The 21,082-nt window shown below is 34.0% G+C and overlaps 1 protein-coding gene across 3 annotated transcripts in view; it reads left to right on the top strand.

Moving 5' to 3' along the window:
• LOC148956078 (tetratricopeptide repeat protein 39B-like) overlaps window positions 1-21,082 on the top strand; it is a 276,357-nt gene that overhangs the window by 169,374 nt on the left and 85,901 nt on the right. For all 3 annotated transcript variants that reach the window (XM_089092458.1, XM_089092545.1, XM_089092376.1), the window contains one exon: window positions 13,337-13,678. In XM_089092458.1, the coding sequence (XP_088948584.1) occupies window positions 13,337-13,678 (342 nt within the window). The remainder of the gene's footprint in view (window positions 1-13,336; window positions 13,679-21,082) is intronic.

Genomic DNA, 21,082 nt, shown 5'->3' with positions numbered 1-21,082 from the left:
CAACAAAAACAGAAAAAAAACCTGTTTGACCACATTATACACTGCCAAATAACCGCTGGCTGTAGACTATGCCTTGGAAAGCTACCATGGAACGTGCCGTACGCAAATAACATAGGAATTGCTATACGGGCGGCAGAATTCAATAGATACTATCTACTCAGGTGTTCTCCGCCGCACCTGAGATTCATTACTCTGAAGAAGGTTGGGTTGAGTTTAAACAACAACAATGCCTTGCTTAAAGGCTTAATTTAAAAAAGAAAAAAAATAATATCAACTCCTTTCAATTATTTCTTTACTTGAATATACTTTGAACTGGTTTCCCAGAGCAGCATTAGTAATGCAATAAATGAGAGCTGAGGTATGTTTTACCTGCGTATGAAAAATCCTTAAAAAAATTAAATGCAACTCTAAAAAAAATACAAAAAAATTATAAAAATTATTAAGACTTTGCTAGAGAATAATATTTAACCTAATGCATTTTTATGAAATTAAACCTGTTTGAAATTTTAGTTCAAAATTTTTAAGTTTGAAGAAAAAGAAGTAAAAACTAAAAATGGATTAATGAAATTTGTTTGGCCTCCTAGCTTTTTAGAGCTTACTGCTCTGGTCGAGCACTAATTTTTTTCTACCCAGGTATTAACACACCAAAAACTTTTCCTAGCTCGTAATGAGGAAGTGAAACTACAGATGCATCCTACTCCCAATAGGAGAGATCTTTGGTACTATTTTATAAACTAAAATTTTTTTTTAGATGTTATGACGGTTCGATGTTATGACGTTTCGTGCTTGTGACGGTTTGCCGAAATGGTAGCACCCCGTTTATTGTGTTTTTTCCCAGGGGTGATCGTATAGATCGAGTGGTCCTAGAATGTCGCGAGAGGGCTCGTTCGAATGGAAATTAAAAGCCCTAGTGTCCTTTTTAAGTGACCAAAAAATTGGAAGGCAACTAGGTCCCCTCCCACGCTCATTTTTTCTCAAAGTCACCTGATCAAAATTTTGAGATAGCCATTTTGTTCAGCATAGTCGAAAATCTAATAAATATGTCTTTGAAGATGACCTAATCCCCCGCAGCCCCTGGGGGAAGGGCTACAAGTTATGGACTTTGCCCATTGTTTACATATAGTATTAGTTATATGGAAGCATACAGACGTTTTCAGGAGGGATTTTTTCTAGTGGGGGTTCGGGGGAGGGTTATTACGTGGGAGGATGTTTTTATGGGGAAGGGACGTTTCTATGAAGGGGGCGCCGCATTTCCAGGCATTATTAAAAAAAACGATCAGAAATCAAATAAAAAAACATGTTTTTTCAACTGAAAGTAAGGAGCAACATTAAAGCTTATAACGAACAGAAACTATGACGTATATGAGGGGATTTGCTCCCTAGTCAATACCCTGCTCTTTACGGTAAAGTTTTTTAGTACTTGCAAAAGAGCTATCTATTCTAATTAAACGGCCTTTGTGATTCAAGGGTCATTCTTAAAGAATTGGAACAAAATTTGAACTTTAGTGTAAAGAGAGAGGTATTGACTAGGGGTCAAACCCCCTTACATAAGTAATAATTTCTGTTCGTTTTAAGTTTTAATGCTGCTCCTTACTCTCGGTAGAAAACACTTAGGCGTAAATCTTTTTAATTAAGGCGTATACTTTCTCAGGAACCATAAAATAATTATTAGGATAATCATTATGGTAATGGCCCGAAGGATCATATATTGATGAAGTTCATTAAATATATATATATATATATATATATATATATATATATATATATATATATATATATATATATATATTTCATTCTTCGTTAAATATCTCATTCACTGATTCGTTAAACGCATCACGTTTTCCTTGTTAAAACACTGCGCAAGTAAGGTAACTTACCTTCGTATCACTCTATTCTCCTCTATTAGTCTACTCTATTCTTTTCTACTATTAGTCTACTCTATTCTATAGTGAAAAGAAGATAAGAATAGAGGATTTTTCAGAATAATAGAGGAATCCTATAGAGGAATAGAGAATAGAGGAAAAGAAGAATAGAGGATTCTCTATTCCCTACTCTAAACTATTTTGTCATTTATCTGTCTTTTGCCATTCATCTTTACATTTACCTAGCTTTGTAATTAGTTTATTAAGATTATCATTGTCATATCTCATTGGAAAATGCCCCAACAAGGATGAGTTTTGTGTAAAAGGCTAAAGCTTTTTCGATGTTTTTGTGATGGTTGCACGTACACACTCCACCATAAGCTGCTTCCTTCACCCCCTATTCCACGAAGGAAACTCTGCCCAACCCGTGTTATGGTGGTGTATGGGTGGACCTCTCACGAGTTTGCTTAACCGGAACCGTAAATTGGTAAAGCGACATAGGGTGACCTTAAATGGTTATGCCCCATCAAGAATTTATAGCCTAGTAAATGGCACAGAATTGTACTGGATTTTGAGTAGCGGGTAGTTCTTCTGGATTTTTTTAATGGGCCTTTTGCTCTGTTTAACCTCTCCCTGGATATTTTATTCATTCATTGTATCTTCACTATCGTAAGATAATATCTCTAGGCATCAATACATAATAAATCAATCAATATAAATCACTAGACAATACTGTGGTCGTAACAACGTAAGTGCTCAGTCAACTACTATTAACAGAGGTCAAAACTTCAATGCGTTGTCTACAAAAAAGGGAAATATTTAGATGAATATCGGACGCACAGATTCTCATCCACGGTTGATGATAAAATGTCAGAAACCGTTGTGGATTGATTGTGGAGATATTTTATCAAATTTATATATGAAACCTTCTCTGTTAATGCAACATTTACTTACAAAGCAGCCAAATTATAAACAAAAAGACTTTTTGGTACTGTTTCGCTTAACGGCACAACGGCAATAGACAGTCGAATGAATGCCGGGATGGAGACCCGTAATCGGGTAATTGTTATCTAAATTGGTGGAAGAGCGGGGTTTCTCATTGAATTTACAATATTTAAACTGCTGTTTTTGGGGGGTTTAGGGGGGGGGGAAGTACCTAGGCTAGGTTAGGTTACGTATTTAATATATGTTATGATTTATCCCCCACCCCACCCCCTAATATGCAAATATATAGCCAAAATTTGTATATAAACTATTATATATACATCCTATATTTTTTTTTTTTTGATGAGCATTAACCAAACTTGACTTCTTTAGTGTGTACCATTAAGTGAAACAGTACCGACTTTTTTTTTCCAAAGACTATCAAAAAGCCTCAACGCCACTTCACTTTTTATCTATATTAATTAAAAAAACTTTTCCACAAAATAAGCTTTTGAAAGAAAAGTAAAGAACATTAAACCAAAAATGAGCAAAAAATCAAATCAAATAATCTACCAAGCGTGAAACTACCACAAATCAGCATTGATAAATAAATGAAACCCAGAACGAACAGAAATTACAGTAAATAACCGAGTCAAACTCAAAACGAGCAAAATTTAGCATGAGTAGGGCTCAAAACCCCTATGCCTTCCCAAGGCCAGAACATAATTTGCACTTTACTCAAAGGGCACTAGCCCTTTGAATTTCCAATCGAATGAGCCTTTTTTGAAGTTTTTACGACAACGCCTTCTATAAAAACCTCTTATGCCCCCAGGGTATAACTTACAACTCTTACCCTGAGTGCTGTGGGGGGGGGAGTGTCCTCCTAAAAAACATAATTTCTATGGAAATCGACTACGCTGAACAAAATGGATATCTCAAGATTCTGATTGGATGTGTTTCGGGAAATGGTGGGTGTGGAAGGGGTGTTAGTTGCCTTCCAATTACTTTCGACTATTAAAAAGGGCACAATCCACTCCAATTTACAATTGAATGAGCCCTTTTCGAAGTTTCGACAACTTTTTCGATACAAAGTGCCCTGGTCTAAAGGAAAAAACAAAATAAATCATACATCGTGCCAACATCGTTCTTATATGCCCCCAGGGCATAACTTAAAACCCTTGCCCTGAGGACTGTGGGGGAGTGTCCTCCTAAAAAGCATGATTTATATCTGGAAATCAACTACGCTTAACAAAATGGCTATCTCAAAATTTTTATTGGATGTCTTTGGGGAAATGGTGGGCGTGAAAGGGGTATTAGTTGCCTTCCTATCACTTTCGACTATTAAAAAGGGCACTAGCCGTTCCAATTTCCAATCGAATGGCCCTTTTCCAAGTTTCTACGACAGCTGCTTCAATACGAAGTGCCCTAGTATGGAAGAAGAAAAAAATAATGATACATTGTGCCAACATCGTTCTTTACTTAGGCAGCGCAATTGCGCTGCCTATGAAACAAAGATAATGAGAATATCGAGGAAGCTTCTTATAGTATCATAAAACTTGATTTTGATTGCATTGAAGATGCCTGTCAAATGTAGGTTGTGTGAAGAACATGTAAAAAAGATCATGAAGATCACCTTATCAGACAATACAATTTGTAGGAGAATTATGGATATGTCAGTTAAGGTTGAACCCACGTTAGTAAAATAATAAAACTAAGCTGCTTCTTTTCGATTCATGTGGATGAAAGCACTGATGATTTGAGTTTATCAATTTTGCTTGTATTTGCAAGGTATTTGAAATAAAATGTGGTTGAGGAAAAGGTGTTGCTATTGCAATTGAAAGTTGTTTCAATCAACATGAAATGGCTGTGAAAATAGTTGTGGCGTTTCTGCAGCTAGTGGTAAATCAGTGTCTGGCTGTTACAAAGGTTTGCTGGGCGCAGAGAAGACCTAGCTCCTCATGTTCTGGAGCCACTGGGCTATCCATAGGCAAGACTTAGATTCAAAATTCTTTCCTCATTCATTGAAAGAAGCTCTCGACCAAACAGTCAATGTTGTGAATTATATAAAGAGAAGTGCAACAAAATCAATAATATTTAAATTATTATGTGCCTACATGTCACACTGTTTTTTAAACATAGATGCGAGTGTTATCTCGAGGAAAAGCACTCGCAAGATTTTAATTAAGAAATGAAGCATATTCTTTTTTAAAGATCAATCTTTTCAGGGGGTTTCCAGGTTCCAAGATTGTAATTGGCATACCTAATACCATTTTGACTCAAATTAATAAACCTAACATAGGATTACAGAACAGTTCCTTTAATAATTTCAAAGTATTTGACAATATTGGGTCCGTGATACAGAGATTACAGTTTTTGGAATCCTGCCTCATTCAGAACCAGCGTGAAGTTGTCGGACATTTTCAGACTAATGGTAGGAAAATCTTAGTACAGATTATTGGAGAACAATATCAGACTCTCAGAGGAAGTAGAATGTTATATTATATCACAGTTTAAAAGTGGTGCAAATACCATTCAAGAAATACTTTCCAGAGCGAAATAGTGAAGAGAACTTGATTTCAAAGCCCTTTGATCAACCTTTAGTTGAGCAAGCAGCCAACTTGTCAACCTCCGATAAAGAGGCATTGATTGAAATCTTAGCAGATTCTTCTCTGTGTTCTGAGTTTAAACATGCAAATCTTACTAAGCTCTGGGCACGAACAAGGAAGGAGTATAAGAGCATCGGTGATAGAGCCCTGAAGTGTCTGTTGCCTTTCTAAGGGTCAATACTTTTTAAAGGGTCTTTTTATCCTATGCTTTTATCAAGAACAAACATAGAAATAAAGTTGACACAGCTCTAAATTTAAGGCTACACCTTTCATCATTTGGTTCAGATTATAAAAAGCTCAGCTCGAGTATCCAAGTTCGAGGATCTAATTGGAAGAATTATTTTTTCTGTTCATAAATATTCATGACAGATTGTTTGTAAAATAGCAATGCAAAACGTTTTGCTACTTTGAAATTATGTTAAAAATCTTTCTAAGTTAGATTTAGTATTTTTTTTCTAACTCATAACAATAACTTACAAATGTCTTTTAATTTGTGTTCAAAAAGAATTTAAGTTGGATAATATGAATAAACTCAGTTTTCATATATATTTTATATTTATTTTCACTTTTAAAGATCCATCTTGATTAAGATGACAAAGAAAATACAACTAATTTCTTAAAAGTCTTATTTGTTGCAAATAGTACTACATGGGAGAAAGTACTCCAAAATAAAAATCTTTTTTGAAGAATACGGGATTTGAAAAAAGGTTGGGAACCATTGGTTTAAATAAGCGGGAGCTTATAGGCGGGAAGTAAAGAGTAAAACTTTGGACAGATTAGGACGGAGCAAAAGCGTGTGCAGCTATCTTATTCTCAGGTGACTTTGTGCTGGGATATTTATTCTTGTCACAGTTAAATTCCTTTTGACTCTGTCCAGAGAATCTGAGATGGTCATCCTATTCAAGCCAAATTTAGTCTTACTGTCCCATCACAATCCTTCATCACTATCTTCTCTATGGTTTTACGCTAAACAAAACTCATCAGATTAACCCAAATATATGAGGAACAGATTTAATTCTCTTTTACACTAGAGTTTAGTTGAAACCATTTGATAAGCTTTGTATTTTCCTTTTCTTATGCTCTATTGTTTTCGACGCTGCAATTCTTAGATATCTTACCGTTTTCGGAGTCCGTACTGCACATTTTATGACGATATGGTCAACTGTATTTGCTTCTTCCGAACTTTCTTAACATCATCTTCTTTTGTAAACATTAAATTTTTCTTCTGCCTTTTACTGGTGTCGCACTTTCAAGTTTCCTCCCTCCAAGTTTCTTAAAGTAATTATCCACTTAGTAATTTAGAATAAACTTTATTTAACGTAATTCAGGACGAAATTTTTTCAACGCATAATTTGGATAATTGCTAAATCCAACAGTCAGATAAATGTCTACCCGCTTCTGCATGCAGGGGCAGGGAGGTAGGCTGGACGAATTCTCCTGACATTAATCCTAAGGCCCCTCTCCTCCTAGAAAATCGAAAATCAGGTACTTAAAAAGCTTTTTTTTAGACCTTTCCAGGGAAATTTTGACCCCCGGCACCTATGGGCTAGACTGCTGGGACTGCTAGACTGCTGATTTGGCATAATTTGGCTTAACCAGTGGAGAAACTTTAGAAAATCTTGATGTCTTTTCTTAGTCGCTGTGAATACCATTTTTTTATTTTTGTCTTAATTGAGCCATCTGTAATTTGAGCCATCTTAATTGAGCCATCTATATTTCCGTAATGTTTCAAATTATCAGGAAGTGATGCTGTTGAAAAACAAGTTTTCCTTATCATTTAAGTGTAAAATATAGATTTATAAACCTATTATTTGGCGTGACATGGCTAAAGCGGACCATGACTCTCCAAAATGTAATTCAAGTAAAGACAAAAACGAAAACAATAAAAAAAATTCAGAAGCGTCCTTTTGAAGATTTTTTGAGGACTTTGCAGTTTGATTTAATCCTAATTTCAATTGTAACAGTTCATAAGCATCAACAGCCTCACAATCAGAACAATCATTTATGATGGGGCTGAAATTCCACCTTTTCCAAGGTCAATATAGTTTCGGGTGTTGTTCTTGATAGTTATTATATATTATATTTTTCTTTCTTTTAAATTTGAATCATTGATAAATGTGCTATCAGTTGTTAATATGCCATTGCGGCATAAACGATAAACCTTGTATGGTTCTTGGCTATAGCTGATTTAAGGGCTATCGTTCCTTATGGGAAAAGGCCTGCAACTGGCAGCTTTGAAGCACACAGCCCGGAGTTCCAAGGTTCAGTTTTATCCAGTGGGTTGTCAAGGTGACACTAACATTTCATCACAGCATAGGCCATAAACCATATATGGGATTGGCTGTAACTGGATCAAGGCCTACCACTCATCGCGGGAAAAGGTCTTGCGACTGACAGCTTTGAAGTACAGACCCGGGACGTTTCATGGTGGAGTTTTATCCATTGCATTGTTTGGATTAACCCAGTGGTGGTTGTGGCCTCTCTTGCGCCTGAGGGAAAATTTTGATTAGCGCTCCCCTGTCTCCCCTAAAACTTATGCATTTATTAAAAAATATTTTTGCTGTATTTAATTAATTAATAATTCATTTTTCAATTATTTTTTTATTTAAATTATTTTATTATATTAATCATTGTAATTGTAATTATTTTAATTATTGTTATTTAATTATTTTATTTTTGAATTTATTAATTAATTGATAGTTCATTAATTATTTTCATTTATTAACTGCGCCCTCTACTTTATTTTAATAGAAAAAAATTTTCAAAAATTACAAAATGATTATAACCGTTAGATTATTTGTTTGAAATTTTGAGCCCCTATCATTTCTGTGCCCAGGGCAAGTGCCCCCTCTGCCCCGCTAAAACTCCCTCTGGAGTAACCCCAATCTCTTCGTTGCAGTCCGTGTTGTTTGAATAATCTCCTAATGATACTTTAGCTTAGTGCAACTGCCCAGATCCTCTCAGAACGAATCGTATCAAAGTGATAAAAAAAAGCGGATCCAGAAAAATCTGTCAGCATTGTTTTATTCATTTCTTTGCTGAGCCTTTAGTACCCATCGAAGTAATTTTTGAGTATGTGGCTGTTGTTTTGTGCATTGTTAGATGAAAAAGAAGAATATCTGTTCTAAAAGAATTCGAGACAAGTAGATAAAATTAGATATTAATTTATATTTGGTAGTAGTTAATAAAATTTATCTTCCTCAAACAATGCCAAACCATTTTGGCATTATCCGGTAAAAACATGGAACTATGTTTTCCTACAAAAAATTTACTGAGATCCAACACGAGGTTTCAAAACTTTTCGCGACCCACTTTAAGAAAAATAAGCATTTTATTTACTAAAGAGATTGAATTTTTTTTATATATATAAAACTCAGTTATTTTCTTTGCGTATTGTGTATTAAAAAATCGCAAATAATTTTATAAGAAAAAGATAAGAAATCAAAAGTTGAAATTACATTCATTTAAAACTTAATTTAAAACTTACTCTAAAGCAAATTAAGTAACGGGTATTTAAACATGTTTTGTCCATATGATCGAAGAATGATCTTATTTGCTATTACATAACAATTTCCAAATTATGAAGTAATAGTTGGATTTTATCCATACATTAAATCTAACACACAATTTGTTTCGAAAATTTTTCTTAGCTCGTTTCTTAATTACACTAAGGCTGAAACTGCAGCATCAAACAGTTCGTGGTAGCGAACTTGTAAGTAAGGAGCGACTCTGCTCAATAGTAATCGAAACTCTAAAAAACGGAATTTTGATATCAATAGATACATCAAAAGAATCAACTTGTTATTCTGATTCCAAGTATATTAGATTTGTCAAGTTTAGTTTTACCCATCAAAAGTTACGAGCCTTAAAAATTTTGCCGGATTTTTGAAATATAGGGGAAAGACCCACTAAAGTTCAAGAAATCTTGATGAAAATAACTCTATCAGATTCAGCGTGTCTGAAAACCCTACTGTAGAAGTTTCAAGCTGCTATATACAAAAATGTGGAATTTTGCTATTTTTGCCATAAGACAGATCACAGATGCGTGTTTTTTCTTGTTCTAGTTTTTTGTTGTTTTTTTTCAGGGGGGATCGTATTGAAACAATGGTCCGAGAAAATCGTGAGAGGGTGGACTCAAACGGAAATTAAAAGTTCTAGTGCCCTTTTCAGTGACTAAAAAGATTGAAGGGAACTGGCCCCCTCCCACGCCCATTTATTTCCCAAAGTTGTCTGATCAAAACTTTGTATAGCCATTTTGTTCATTATAGTTAAAAGATAAAATAATTATGTCTTATGGGTAAAATGACCCACCACAGTCTCTGGGGAGAGGGCTTTAAGTTACGAAATTTGCTCATTGTTTACGTATAGTATTTGATATTGGGAAGTATGCAGACTTTTTTCGGGGGGAATTTGTGCTTGGGTGAATTTTCATTGGGAGAAGATTTCTTAAGGAAGAAAATTTCCGGGTCGGGGATGAATTTTCCAGGGAGAATTTTACACTGGGGGGATTTGACAGGAATCCTATACGAAATTCTTTTCATTTTTCTTGCATTCTCTTTGCCAATTCAATTTTGCCTGTGGAGATGTTCCGGAGGAAATATCCGGGGGGTATTTCTGGAGTGATCGAGAAACCGATTAGATATTAAAGCCTTTTTCAAATGAAAGCCTTTTTCAAGGATGATTTGTCAGTTTGACTCGTCCACAAGAAATTCTGCGGGGAGGGGGAATTTTCAGTTAAGATGGAACTGTCTTGAGGGAACTTGAACGGGGGGGGGGGTGTACTTTACATTGGATGAAATTTTCCCGTGAAGAGGGGGGGGGAGGTATATTTCATGGAGGGTGAGCCAGATTTACCTGCATTATTTGAAAAACGAACAGAAATTAAATATAAAAAAAAACAAGTTTTTTTTTTACGGAAAGTAAGGAGCAACATTAAAACTCAAAACGAACAGAAATTATTTCGTATATGAAGAGTTGTCCCCGCCTCAATACCTTGCTCTTTACGCTAAAGTTTGACTGTTTGTCCCAATTTTTTAAGAACGGCTACTGAAACACAGAGGCCGTTTAATTAGAATATGAAGCTTTTTAAAAGCGCTAACAGTTTTAGCGTTCAGAGCAAGGTATTGAGGAGGGGACAACCCTTCATATACGGAATAATATCTGTTCGTTTTTAGTTTTAGTGTTGCTCCTTACTTTCAGTTAAAAAAAACTTTTTTTTCTATTTAATCCCACGAATAAGCGTGAAGCATTTCACTTATCATTTTAACAAAACATAAAAAAGATCTTGGTTTATCCTTTGATTAAAGGGATTAGTTCTTAGATTGTTGTTTCTTCCCGGTGAATAAAAATTGGGTAATAAACATAGATGCCGTTTGAGAAGGGGTATATATATCCGAGAAAGGGCAGCAACACACTAAGGGAATCAAAACATATAACAGCGTTAGCAGGACAATGCACTTGTGACGGATGTGCAAGAAGTTGTGTGAATATATTGCCGTGAATATCGGAAATCTGGTCAATGTTGAAATTCATCGGTGAATGTCCGAAATTCCTTCTTTTTTACTTGGATTCAATTATCTTTGCGAGTCAGCTTTTTCAGTCTTACGCTAGCTATAATGGTAAAAGTTAAAGTTAGTTTAGGCTATTTTAATTTGGGTTAGATTAGATTAGGATAGGTTAGGTTAAATTTGGTTATGAATATCAGAAATTGGTTAAAAACATAGCCTAACTTAACAAAACCTAATCTAACCTAAACTAATCTGACGTCATAAAACCTTGCATTAATCTGAAAAAGTGGACTGGCAAGGCTGACTAAATCAAAGGAAAAAAAAGGGTATTTCGGACATACACCAGTGAATGTCGACATTCACGAATTTCGGACATATACGGTAACAAATACACAATTTACCAGATTTTCTATTTTCGATCTGACATTTTACCGACCTAGACAATACTTAATTTTTCTTCTTTAAGAAAGTCGAAAGATTTCTTGAATTATGAAAATTTAGACATAAATCTCTTTTGAGGAATAAGCAATTTTTGATTAGGTTTGTAAGAAAATTTGCTTATCTTCAATAACAGGCTTATCGAAAGCCCAAATAATGAGTTTATTAGCGTAATGAATGTTGATTTAGACTCAGTTTTCTTTTATTTTTAACAAGATTGACAGCAGAATTACTTTTTTTTTTTTTAAGAAAGTCCAAAGATTCCTAAAAATTGGAAATTTTAAACATAAATCACTTCTTTTAAAGAAAAACAAACAACTATGAAGTGTTTAAGGAAATTGGCTTATCTTCAATTAGAGGCCTACTTAAATAGTGCGTTTATTTGCATAATAAATGGTGACTTAGATACAACTCTCTTATTTTCAACAATATTGACAGTAGAGTTGCTTTGACAAAAGAAACAATTAGCTCGATAACGATGTCAGTTCTGATTTCATGACGATCCTGGATTTTCGAAACGCCGATTAGTTATTCCGATATCTATTGTTTTCCCTATAGTTTCCTGTTTGTTCTGACAATTTTGTCTGTGTTATGCTTTTTTCTTAGAATTTTTTCAATCTAAACGTGGGGTACCCAAATCCCCCCTTCCACCCCAGATTACATTTCTATTTAACTACCTATTAAAAAACTAGGACCCCGCAACTTTTCCCGCAACGGGGGGGGGGAGGATTTAAAGAAAGGTAGTAACACATCGAAAAAACAAATTTTGGGTCTGAATTTTTCTTATTCTTCTGGGGTGGAAGATTTTCAAAAAATTTTCTGTGCTTTGAAAGAGGGGGAAGGAGACTCCTCAATCCCCCACCTTTTATCCTTTTAAAATGGCAAATGGTTCAAAAATTGTCCGTTCAAGCACCTTCTCCTCCAGCTTTCTATAGGTATCGCATCGGTTTAATCTTTTCGCTCCTGGAGAAGAATAGTATTTGTTATTTGAGAGAGGATGATTAAAGTTTGTTAGAAGTGACGCTTTCTAAGAGAGTGAATTTAGATATTTTATTATTTAACCTACCAACATTCAATTATAGCTCGTATCTCCTTGGGATTATTAAAACTAACTAACGAGGCTAAAACAGGTCTTCATGGTCCTAATTGCGTGAAAGTCATATCTATCAAGATAAAAATTTTATAGTAATCGTCATAGCGTAAACAACCCCTTCTTCGTCTTATATTTATGTCATAGCTAAGTGTGCATCAAGGTAGACAAGAGAGGAGGAATGCTAAGCCTAGGCCCCCCATCCTCTAATGTCAACCTTGTCGCAAAAATGTGTCCTAATCACAACGTACATGCTTGTGATTTTAAAAATAAAAATAAATGTAAATATATTACGAACTCGCAAATTTGGACTGCGCATTTTTTATTTTATTGCTCTTTTGTAACTTTTATTTGTCCTTTCGTAACACTTTTATCGGTTTTATTGCCCTTTTTACCTTACATATTTTTACAAATGAAACTTAAAACCGCGTGAAAGTAACTGAGGTCGAAAAGTAACATTTTCTCCCTCGGAGAAAATGCGGGGTCCTAGACCCAACCAATTTCCGGATAAAAGGCTATCAGAGGCTTTGTCTGTATGGTTTTTAAAGTTGATTTTAATTTTCCAATCTTATCTTCCTTCTAATCTAGAATAATCTTAATCTTTTTAATCCTCGTCGTCTGATAATTCTTCTAATAGTCTTTATCTTCTAATATTCATTTAATAACTCTTATGATAGGAATGATCTTCTCCTAATAACCCACTCTTCTAATCTTATATTCTAATTTTATGTTGCATCTTGGAAAAAAATTTATTGTGGAATCGATCCTCCTTTCGGTGATTCATCTTGTCTTATAACACTGTCTTGGTGGATATGGAAAAAATGCAGTAAAATTGAACAGTTTTGTTTTTGTAACTGATTTATGTGTAGCCTAATATAGTAATACTATTGTTATATTTCTGTGTTTCAGGGCAGATCGAAGTTTTTACCATGCCTTAGGTAATGGTACCTTCGAGTTCTTACAAGCAATAATGACATACCAACCAAAAGACATGGAGCGTGCATCCAGCGTCTTAAAGTCAGCTATAGAAGTATGTAATGCATATCGTCGGAAAACGTCCATTGCAGAGTCTTTAGGTCGAATGGTGAAAAAGGCAGACTACGACGCGTATACTGAGGAGGAAGTCCATGCTGAACTCGCGTATGCTGAATGTCTGCAGCTGAAGGCTGTATTGACTTTCACGGAAGATGAAACTTTGATGAGTTTTGTTAAGGGAGGAATGAAATTACGCTCTTGCTACCAATCCTACAAGTAAGATTTTTTTTGTAAATGCTTGCAAACAGGGTCATAAGTATAGAGGGCTTCTGGCACAGACCTCTCCCGAAATCTTAAATTTTCTCGAATTTCATGGCATTTCTTATTCAATTTGTCGATGAATTTTCCTTTATTTATTATACTTTATGTCTTAACCACTTAGCTAATAAAATTACCTACGAGTGTGAAGACCGCTTAAATGTTATAATGCAATTTCATGACAAGCAATATATCTTATTAGGGTTTGAATTCGGCTAAAAGTGAATTCTGGTGGCAGATGGGAATGGCCTCTTACAAAGTTTGAGGGGTATGTCTCACTAAAACCTAAATTCTCTTAAGTCTCCAAATGGATCAAACAGTTCGTGGGAACGAACTGTAAGTAAGGAGCGACCCGGCTAAATGGTAACCGAAACTCTAAAAAACGGAATTTTGATACCAATAGATATATCAAAAGAATCAGGTTTTAATGCTGATTTCAAATATATAAGTTTCATCAAGTTTAGTCTTACCCATCAAAAGCTACGTGCCTGAGAAAATTTGGCTGATTTTATTAAAAAGGGGGAAAGACATGGGCGTACGTAGCTTCTTTTCTAGGGGGGGGCCAGCTGATTCTGTGATGAAGGGTGGGGGGAAGCTGAAGTTATATTGTCAGTTCACAAAACCTTACATTGCCAGCAAGTTCTATCATACCTATGAAATCTTTATTAATAATTAATCACCAAAAATCATCAATAAGCTTCAGCATTAATCTTCTTGGATTAGAACAAAATCTTTCCATGACATTATGGATAATTGCTTCTTGTTTGACTTTTATTCTGTAATTCCAGCTGTTTATTTCCAGCTTTTATCAACCATATACCTTTTATCAACTGCTTTTTAGCCATACACATTTTTTCAAATGCTTTTTCAACCTTTTGTTTTTTTCAACCATCTGCTTTTTAAGCCATATCTAGTGTAAATTTGAAGTTCTAGGGGGAGGCAGCAGCCCCCTAATGCCCCCCCCCTCGATACGCCCATGGGGAAAGACCCTCTAAAAGTTATAGAACCTTAATGAAAATCACACCATCATATTCAGCCTATAAGAGAACCCTACTGTAGAGGCTTCAAGCATCTATCTACAAAAATGTGGAATTTTGCATTTTTTCCCAAAAGAAAGATCACGGAAGCGTGTTTATTTGTTTTGGTTTTTTTGTTTTTTTTTTTCCATGGGTGATCGTGTCGACCCAGTGGTCCTAGAATATTGGAAGAGGATTCATTCGAATGAAAATTAAAAGCTTTAGTGCCCTTTTTAAGTGACCAAAAAATGGAGGGTAACTAGGCCCCCTCCCGAGCTATTTTTTTTTCAAAGTCACCCGATAAAAACTTTTGAGATAGCCATTTTCTTCAGCATGGTCGAAAATATGATAACTATGTCTTTTAGGATGACTTAATCCCCCGAAGTCCCCGGGGGGAGGGCTGAAAGTTATGAATTTTACCCAATGTTAACATATAGTATTGGTTATTGGAAAGTATACAGATGTTTTCGGGGGGGGATTTTTTTCTGGTAGGGGGGGGGGGTCGGGGCATATATGGGAGGATCTTTCCATGAAGAAAGTTTTCATGGGGGAAGGGACATTGCTATGAAGGGGGCGCCGGATTTCCCATCATTATTAAAGAAAAATATCAGAAATTAAATTAAAAAAAACAAGTTTTTCAACTGAAAGTAAGGAGAAGCATCAAAATTTTATACGAACAGAAAATATTACGTTTATGATTGGGTTCACCCCCTAATCAATACCTCGCTCTTTAAGCCAAAGATTTTTTAGTACTTTCATAAGAGCTATTTTATTCTAATTAACGCCCTTTGTGATTCAGGGGTCATTTTTTAATAATTGGAACAAAATTTGAACTTTAGCTTAAAGAGCAAGGTATTGACTATGGGGCGAACCCCCTAATATACGTTAATATATTACCCCTAATATAATTAAAAATCTATGAATATAGAAGTTCGTTACGTAAGTTAATTCGTAAGTTACGTATATTTATTACTAATAAAAACATTCGTAAATAAAATTAAACAAGTTTCGAGAAAGCCATTTAACCAAATAAAAGTGAAATTAATATGTAAATTTTTTAATTATTCATGTACGGTGAGCCAAAATCAAAACCTGCATTAATTCAAAAACGTTCAAAAAGCGAAAAAAAACGTTCAAAAATAAAGAAATTAAATAAAAAAAACATTTTTTTTAACTGAAAGTAAGGAATGACGTTAAGACTTAAAACGAACAGAAATTATTCCATATATGAAAAGGGCTGTCCCCTCCTCAACGCCTCGCTCTTTACGCTAAAGTTTGACTTTCTCACAACTCTATTTTTTTAAACAATAAAGAACTTTAGCGTAAAGGGCGAGGCGTTGAGTAGGGGACAGCCCCTTTCATATACGGAATAATTTCTGTTCGTTTTAAGTTTTAACGTCGTTCCTTACTTTCAGTTAAAAAAACTTATTTTTTTTATTTAATTTCTTTAAAGAATGCTCATTAAAATATGCAATGATGAGAGACTATAATAATAATAATAATAATTACTTTTATTTTCCCTCAGGATACATAATGAGGAGTACGTTCAATAAATATAAAATATACAGACACAACTTACAATTAACAGGACCAGAACTTGCGATTAATACAACCATCTACATCAATCGGTTAACATCGGTTAGATTTTTTCAAAAAATAGGTATAAATTTCTATATTCAAGATAATTTCGACCCTTTTGAACTAAAAGCTCACACTTAATCTTTATTACATCAAGTGGGTCCTTTATTCCATACATATATTTTAAAGAAGTATTACGAGCACTTAGCGGAAAACCTAGTAGAAATTTAAGATATCTAAAATACACAACTTTAATTTGAGATGAAGTAGAAGACGGAAAGTTTTCAAAATCACCGCTGGAAAGCCAATCAAAGGTAGAACCATTGACTGATACAGTCTAGCTAATATATCCCTTCTCATATTATCCCGCAGATGAACGAGGGAACCGAACGTCCGAGGGTGTAGTTCTCATTTCGATCCGACACTATTTTCGAGGGATTCCAGTCTGTCTTCCTCTCTTCACAGGTTTTTTGTGTGTGTTTTTTTCGGTTACTGTGGGCTCATTACCAGGTGAAGTTATGATAACCAGTGGCATTTTATTGGTACATAAACCGATGGTTTTTTTTTAATACCGGAGGAGGGGCTGGCCACAAAAAGTAATTTTACCAAACGCATCGAAAATTGGTTATTACAAACGCAGGTCCAACCCAGCACCCCCCCCCCCCCCTGTATACTGCCTTGGTGTAAATTGAAAACTTTGAATTATATATTCTACCTGATGGAGGAACAAATGTGTCATCTGCAATCTGGAAAACAATAGGACCTAGTATTCGTCACCATGACGGCATTTTTTAATCAACGTGACATCCAGGGGTCAAAGCGAGATTCAAATCACTTTCAGTCTTTCAGCCTTTTGCTCAATTTTACTTTAAAAATAGATTTTACAATTAACAAATAACTTTACAAATAGAAAAATGACTTTACAAATAATACATTAAACTAATGGATTTAATTCCAAACTATATAGTGCCTGAATTTAAAGGTAAGACTATTTGTGTGACAATAAAAGGGCAAAAAGAGGACTGCTGACAAAAGGGGCAAAATCGATTGATACCTGAATCAAAGGTAATCTAATTAGATGATGTCTGAATCTAAAGATAAGACTATTTGTGTGACAATAAAAGGGCAAAAAGAGGACTGCTGACAAAAGGGGCAAAATCGATTGAAACCTCTTTAAACTTTCCAGAGAATCAAATTATTATTTATAAGAAGAAAGAAAAAATTGGATGCAAACTCGAAATTAGTGCTGATTAATATCTGCGATTTAATTACTTTGAAATTACTAAAACATAAAAGAAAACAGAATCAAACAGTTCGTGGTAACAAAGTGTAAAATAAGGAGCGACCCTGCTCAATAGTAACCGAAACTCTAAAAAACGGAATTGTGATACAAAGAGATATATCAAAAGGATTGGCTTATTATGCTGATTTCAAATACAAAGTTTCATTAAGTTTAATCTTACCCATTAACGGCTACGAGTCTGAGAAAATTTGCCTTATTTTTGAAAAAAAAGGTGAAACACCCCCTAAAAGTGATATAATCTTAATGAAAACCACACCATCAGATTCAGTGTTTTTTAGATTCATTAGATTCAACCCTACTGTAAAGGTTTCGAGCTCCTATCTGTAAAAGTGTGGAATTTTGTATTTTTTTTTTCCAGAAGAAAGAACACTGATGCGCGTTAACGCTTAAAACGAACAGAAATTATTCAGTTTATGAAGGGGGTTGCTTTCTCCTCAACACCTTGGTCTTTACGCTAAAATTTGAATTTTGTCCCAATTCTTTAAACGACTTTGAAAGACTCCTGAAACACAAGGGTCGTTAAATTGGAACAATAAGAAGCTTTTTTAAAAGTATTAAAAAACTTTTGCGTAAAGAGCGAGGTGTTGAGGAGAGGCAAGCCCCTTCATATACTTAATAATTTCTGTTCGCTTTAAGTTTTAATGAGTTGGAAAAATGTGCTTCTTTTTCTTATTTAATGAAGAGACATAACGATGGCACATTAAAATAGACGCAATATGAAATAAAAATGATAATAGAAATAGAATAATAGAAATAATAATATCATGCTAATTGAAGTAATTGATAATAATATGACACTTCGCTCATGACTTAAATTCACAAACTAGAAAATCTTGTATTGATACTAAACAAAAAATTGATTAAAAAAGAAAATAGAAGGAGCCATTACGATGATATACTAAAATAAAAAAGTGATAAGAAGGTATGACGAATTATTGATAATAAATTGAAAATAGAAATAATGGATAATAATATGGTATTTCTTATATAAATTAGACGTACAATCTAGGAAACCTAGTCCTTATAAATGTACTTAATGATTATTAAGTACATATAAATTATATAAATTAGATGCACAGTCTAGCACGCATCGTACAGCGCAAAATCTAGCGCACAAACTAGAATATAATGCTCCCAATCACGCTATAGTTTATTTATTTCAAAATAGAACAAAAAGAATATAGAAAAATAAAGACATATTGAGGATCCACTAAATAATAGAAAATTATAATTGGAGGTGATAGTCAAATATTGTAAGAAATGAATGTGTTCGATAGTTTTCAAAAATCAGTTACAACTTAGTAGTATTGGAAATCGAAAGTATCCAAGTTTTTACCAATTATTTACCAATTGGTAAGCTTTGTTCTACTTACAAAGCAAGAGAAGATAATGAGGAAATCTGTAACACGGTAGTTAATGTTGGAGTAAGTTAATGGGTAGTTAATTATGTGAATACTTATGCTATATTTTCAACAGACGTCATCTGTGAAATACAATATGAAACAAATAATAAGAAAATAAACTTACTCCAAAAAAGCACATCGAAAAATCAAATTTTTGAACTAAATTCGTAAAATATTTTTTTAAAAGAGTCTAGGCTTCGTCACCTTACATAGGTTCAGCCATCATACTACCGTCGTATATAATGTCTTCAAAAATGTTTCTCGTTATCTTCTCTTGTTTTATAGGATGGAAAGGAAGTCTGGTCTTCGTTATTCCTTATTCTACTGTTTCTGATCATTCATTTCTTCTCCTCTCTGGCCTTTACCCTGATATTACAAAACAAAAATATCAACGATGTTCATCCTTCTTCTCCATATCCTTCCATATTCTATGCATCCTCTCTTCTCCCTCTTTCCTCTTCTTCCTCATTCTTCTTCTTTTCTTTACTGTAATGTTTTCTTTTATTCTCCTTTGGGGCGTCGGAATCGAAAGATAGTGAAAGTTTCTTCAGAATGTTATTGAGAAGCGGACTGATCTTTATAAGGGGCTGTACAATCCAGTTTTTAACTAGTTCTTCTGTTGATTCTTGCTTGTTTACGTTCTTTTTCGCTTTTTTCTGTGAGTTCCATCGCACTATTTATGTCTTTTATATACAAGGGTAATAAATAAATATTACTATACATAATATGCAGTATATCAATTGATGGATTGTAGCTTACTTTGTTAGAAAATGAGATAGGCTTATGGTGTTTGATAGAAAAAAAGATTAAAGTTTATCTTAAAAATTTGTATACAGAGAGAAAAAGTATACAGAGAGAAAAGATTAAAGTTTATCTGCAAAATTTGTATACAGAGAGAAAAAGTATTCAGAGAGAAAAAGTATACAGAGAGAATTTGTATAGAGAGAAAAGTGAAAAAAGGGTAGTGAATAATGACATGGAGGGGAGAGAAGGATCACTTACCCCAGGCGCAAAAGTTTTAAGGGTGCGGCACTTATAAATAACCTAACGGTTATAATCATTTTGTATTTTTGAAATATGTTGGCAGTAATAATAAGCGAATTGAATCCGAAATTCTCCATATTTTCCCCATATTTTCATCATCATTCCTTGAAAATAAAAGTAAGTAACCATATTTAATTGATTTCTATTTTCCTGATATTTTAGACCCTAATATAGACCCTAATACTTGCCATCGGCAGATGCTTTGAAGCTTATAATAACGGAATCAACGGATCCCCATGGTGTTCCCTTTTAAAACAGTAAACGTATCGCGTTTTTTTTCTTCCTTTTTTGTAATTATTGTGCTTGTTATGTGTTCTTTGTAATTATTTGGTTAGTTATTGGGTTTGTGTGCTTATTTTATTAATTTTATTTTATTTGTCATTTTCCGTCTTGTACTTTTCTCTTTTTTTCTTCTTCTCTTATATTCGATTTGTTATTGTGTGTGCTTATGAATGACATTTAATAATAAATAATATTGTATTATATATAAATAATATTATTTCATCTTTTGTCTCTTCTAAGTAGACACAGATAAGAAGGGCAAGCAAGTATGATCGAAAATTTCATCCCCTCGAATGTGTCATTGACTGGGATAGAAAAAAAAACACACTCAAATCAGTCATGTTCGTTGGAAAAAGTAAACTATGGTATAAAAAGCATATTACTATAGTAACAAGTTGCAAAACTACAAACCCAGTAGTGTTTAATTAAAAACACAATATAAGTTATCTAGAATTAATTATAATTCTCGTTAAATAATTCGATTTATTTGCAAATAAGAGTTTTATATTTTAATCAACCATTAAATATTTGGTATATTATGCTTGAACTTAATGTTATATCTTAGGTATATAAATAATCTAACGCTAGATAATCTGATATATTTTAATGTGTAATTATCCCATGTTCAATTAATTTTGTGTTTTAATTTAAAAAATCCACATTGATTCGGGTAATATTTAAGCTAGGCTCTTAAGGCCGTAGGTGGAAAGCAAGAGCTAATGCTCAATTTTTTATT

The sequence above is a fragment of the Artemia sp. Qi Xiang Cuo genome, chromosome 1 (genome assembly GCF_049724085.1).
Source record: "Artemia sp. Qi Xiang Cuo chromosome 1, ASM4972408v1, whole genome shotgun sequence".
NCBI lineage: Eukaryota > Metazoa > Arthropoda > Branchiopoda > Anostraca > Artemiidae > Artemia > Artemia sp. Qi Xiang Cuo.
Note: the sequence above shows the minus strand (reverse complement) of the source record. Positions and strands in the feature narration are given on the sequence as shown.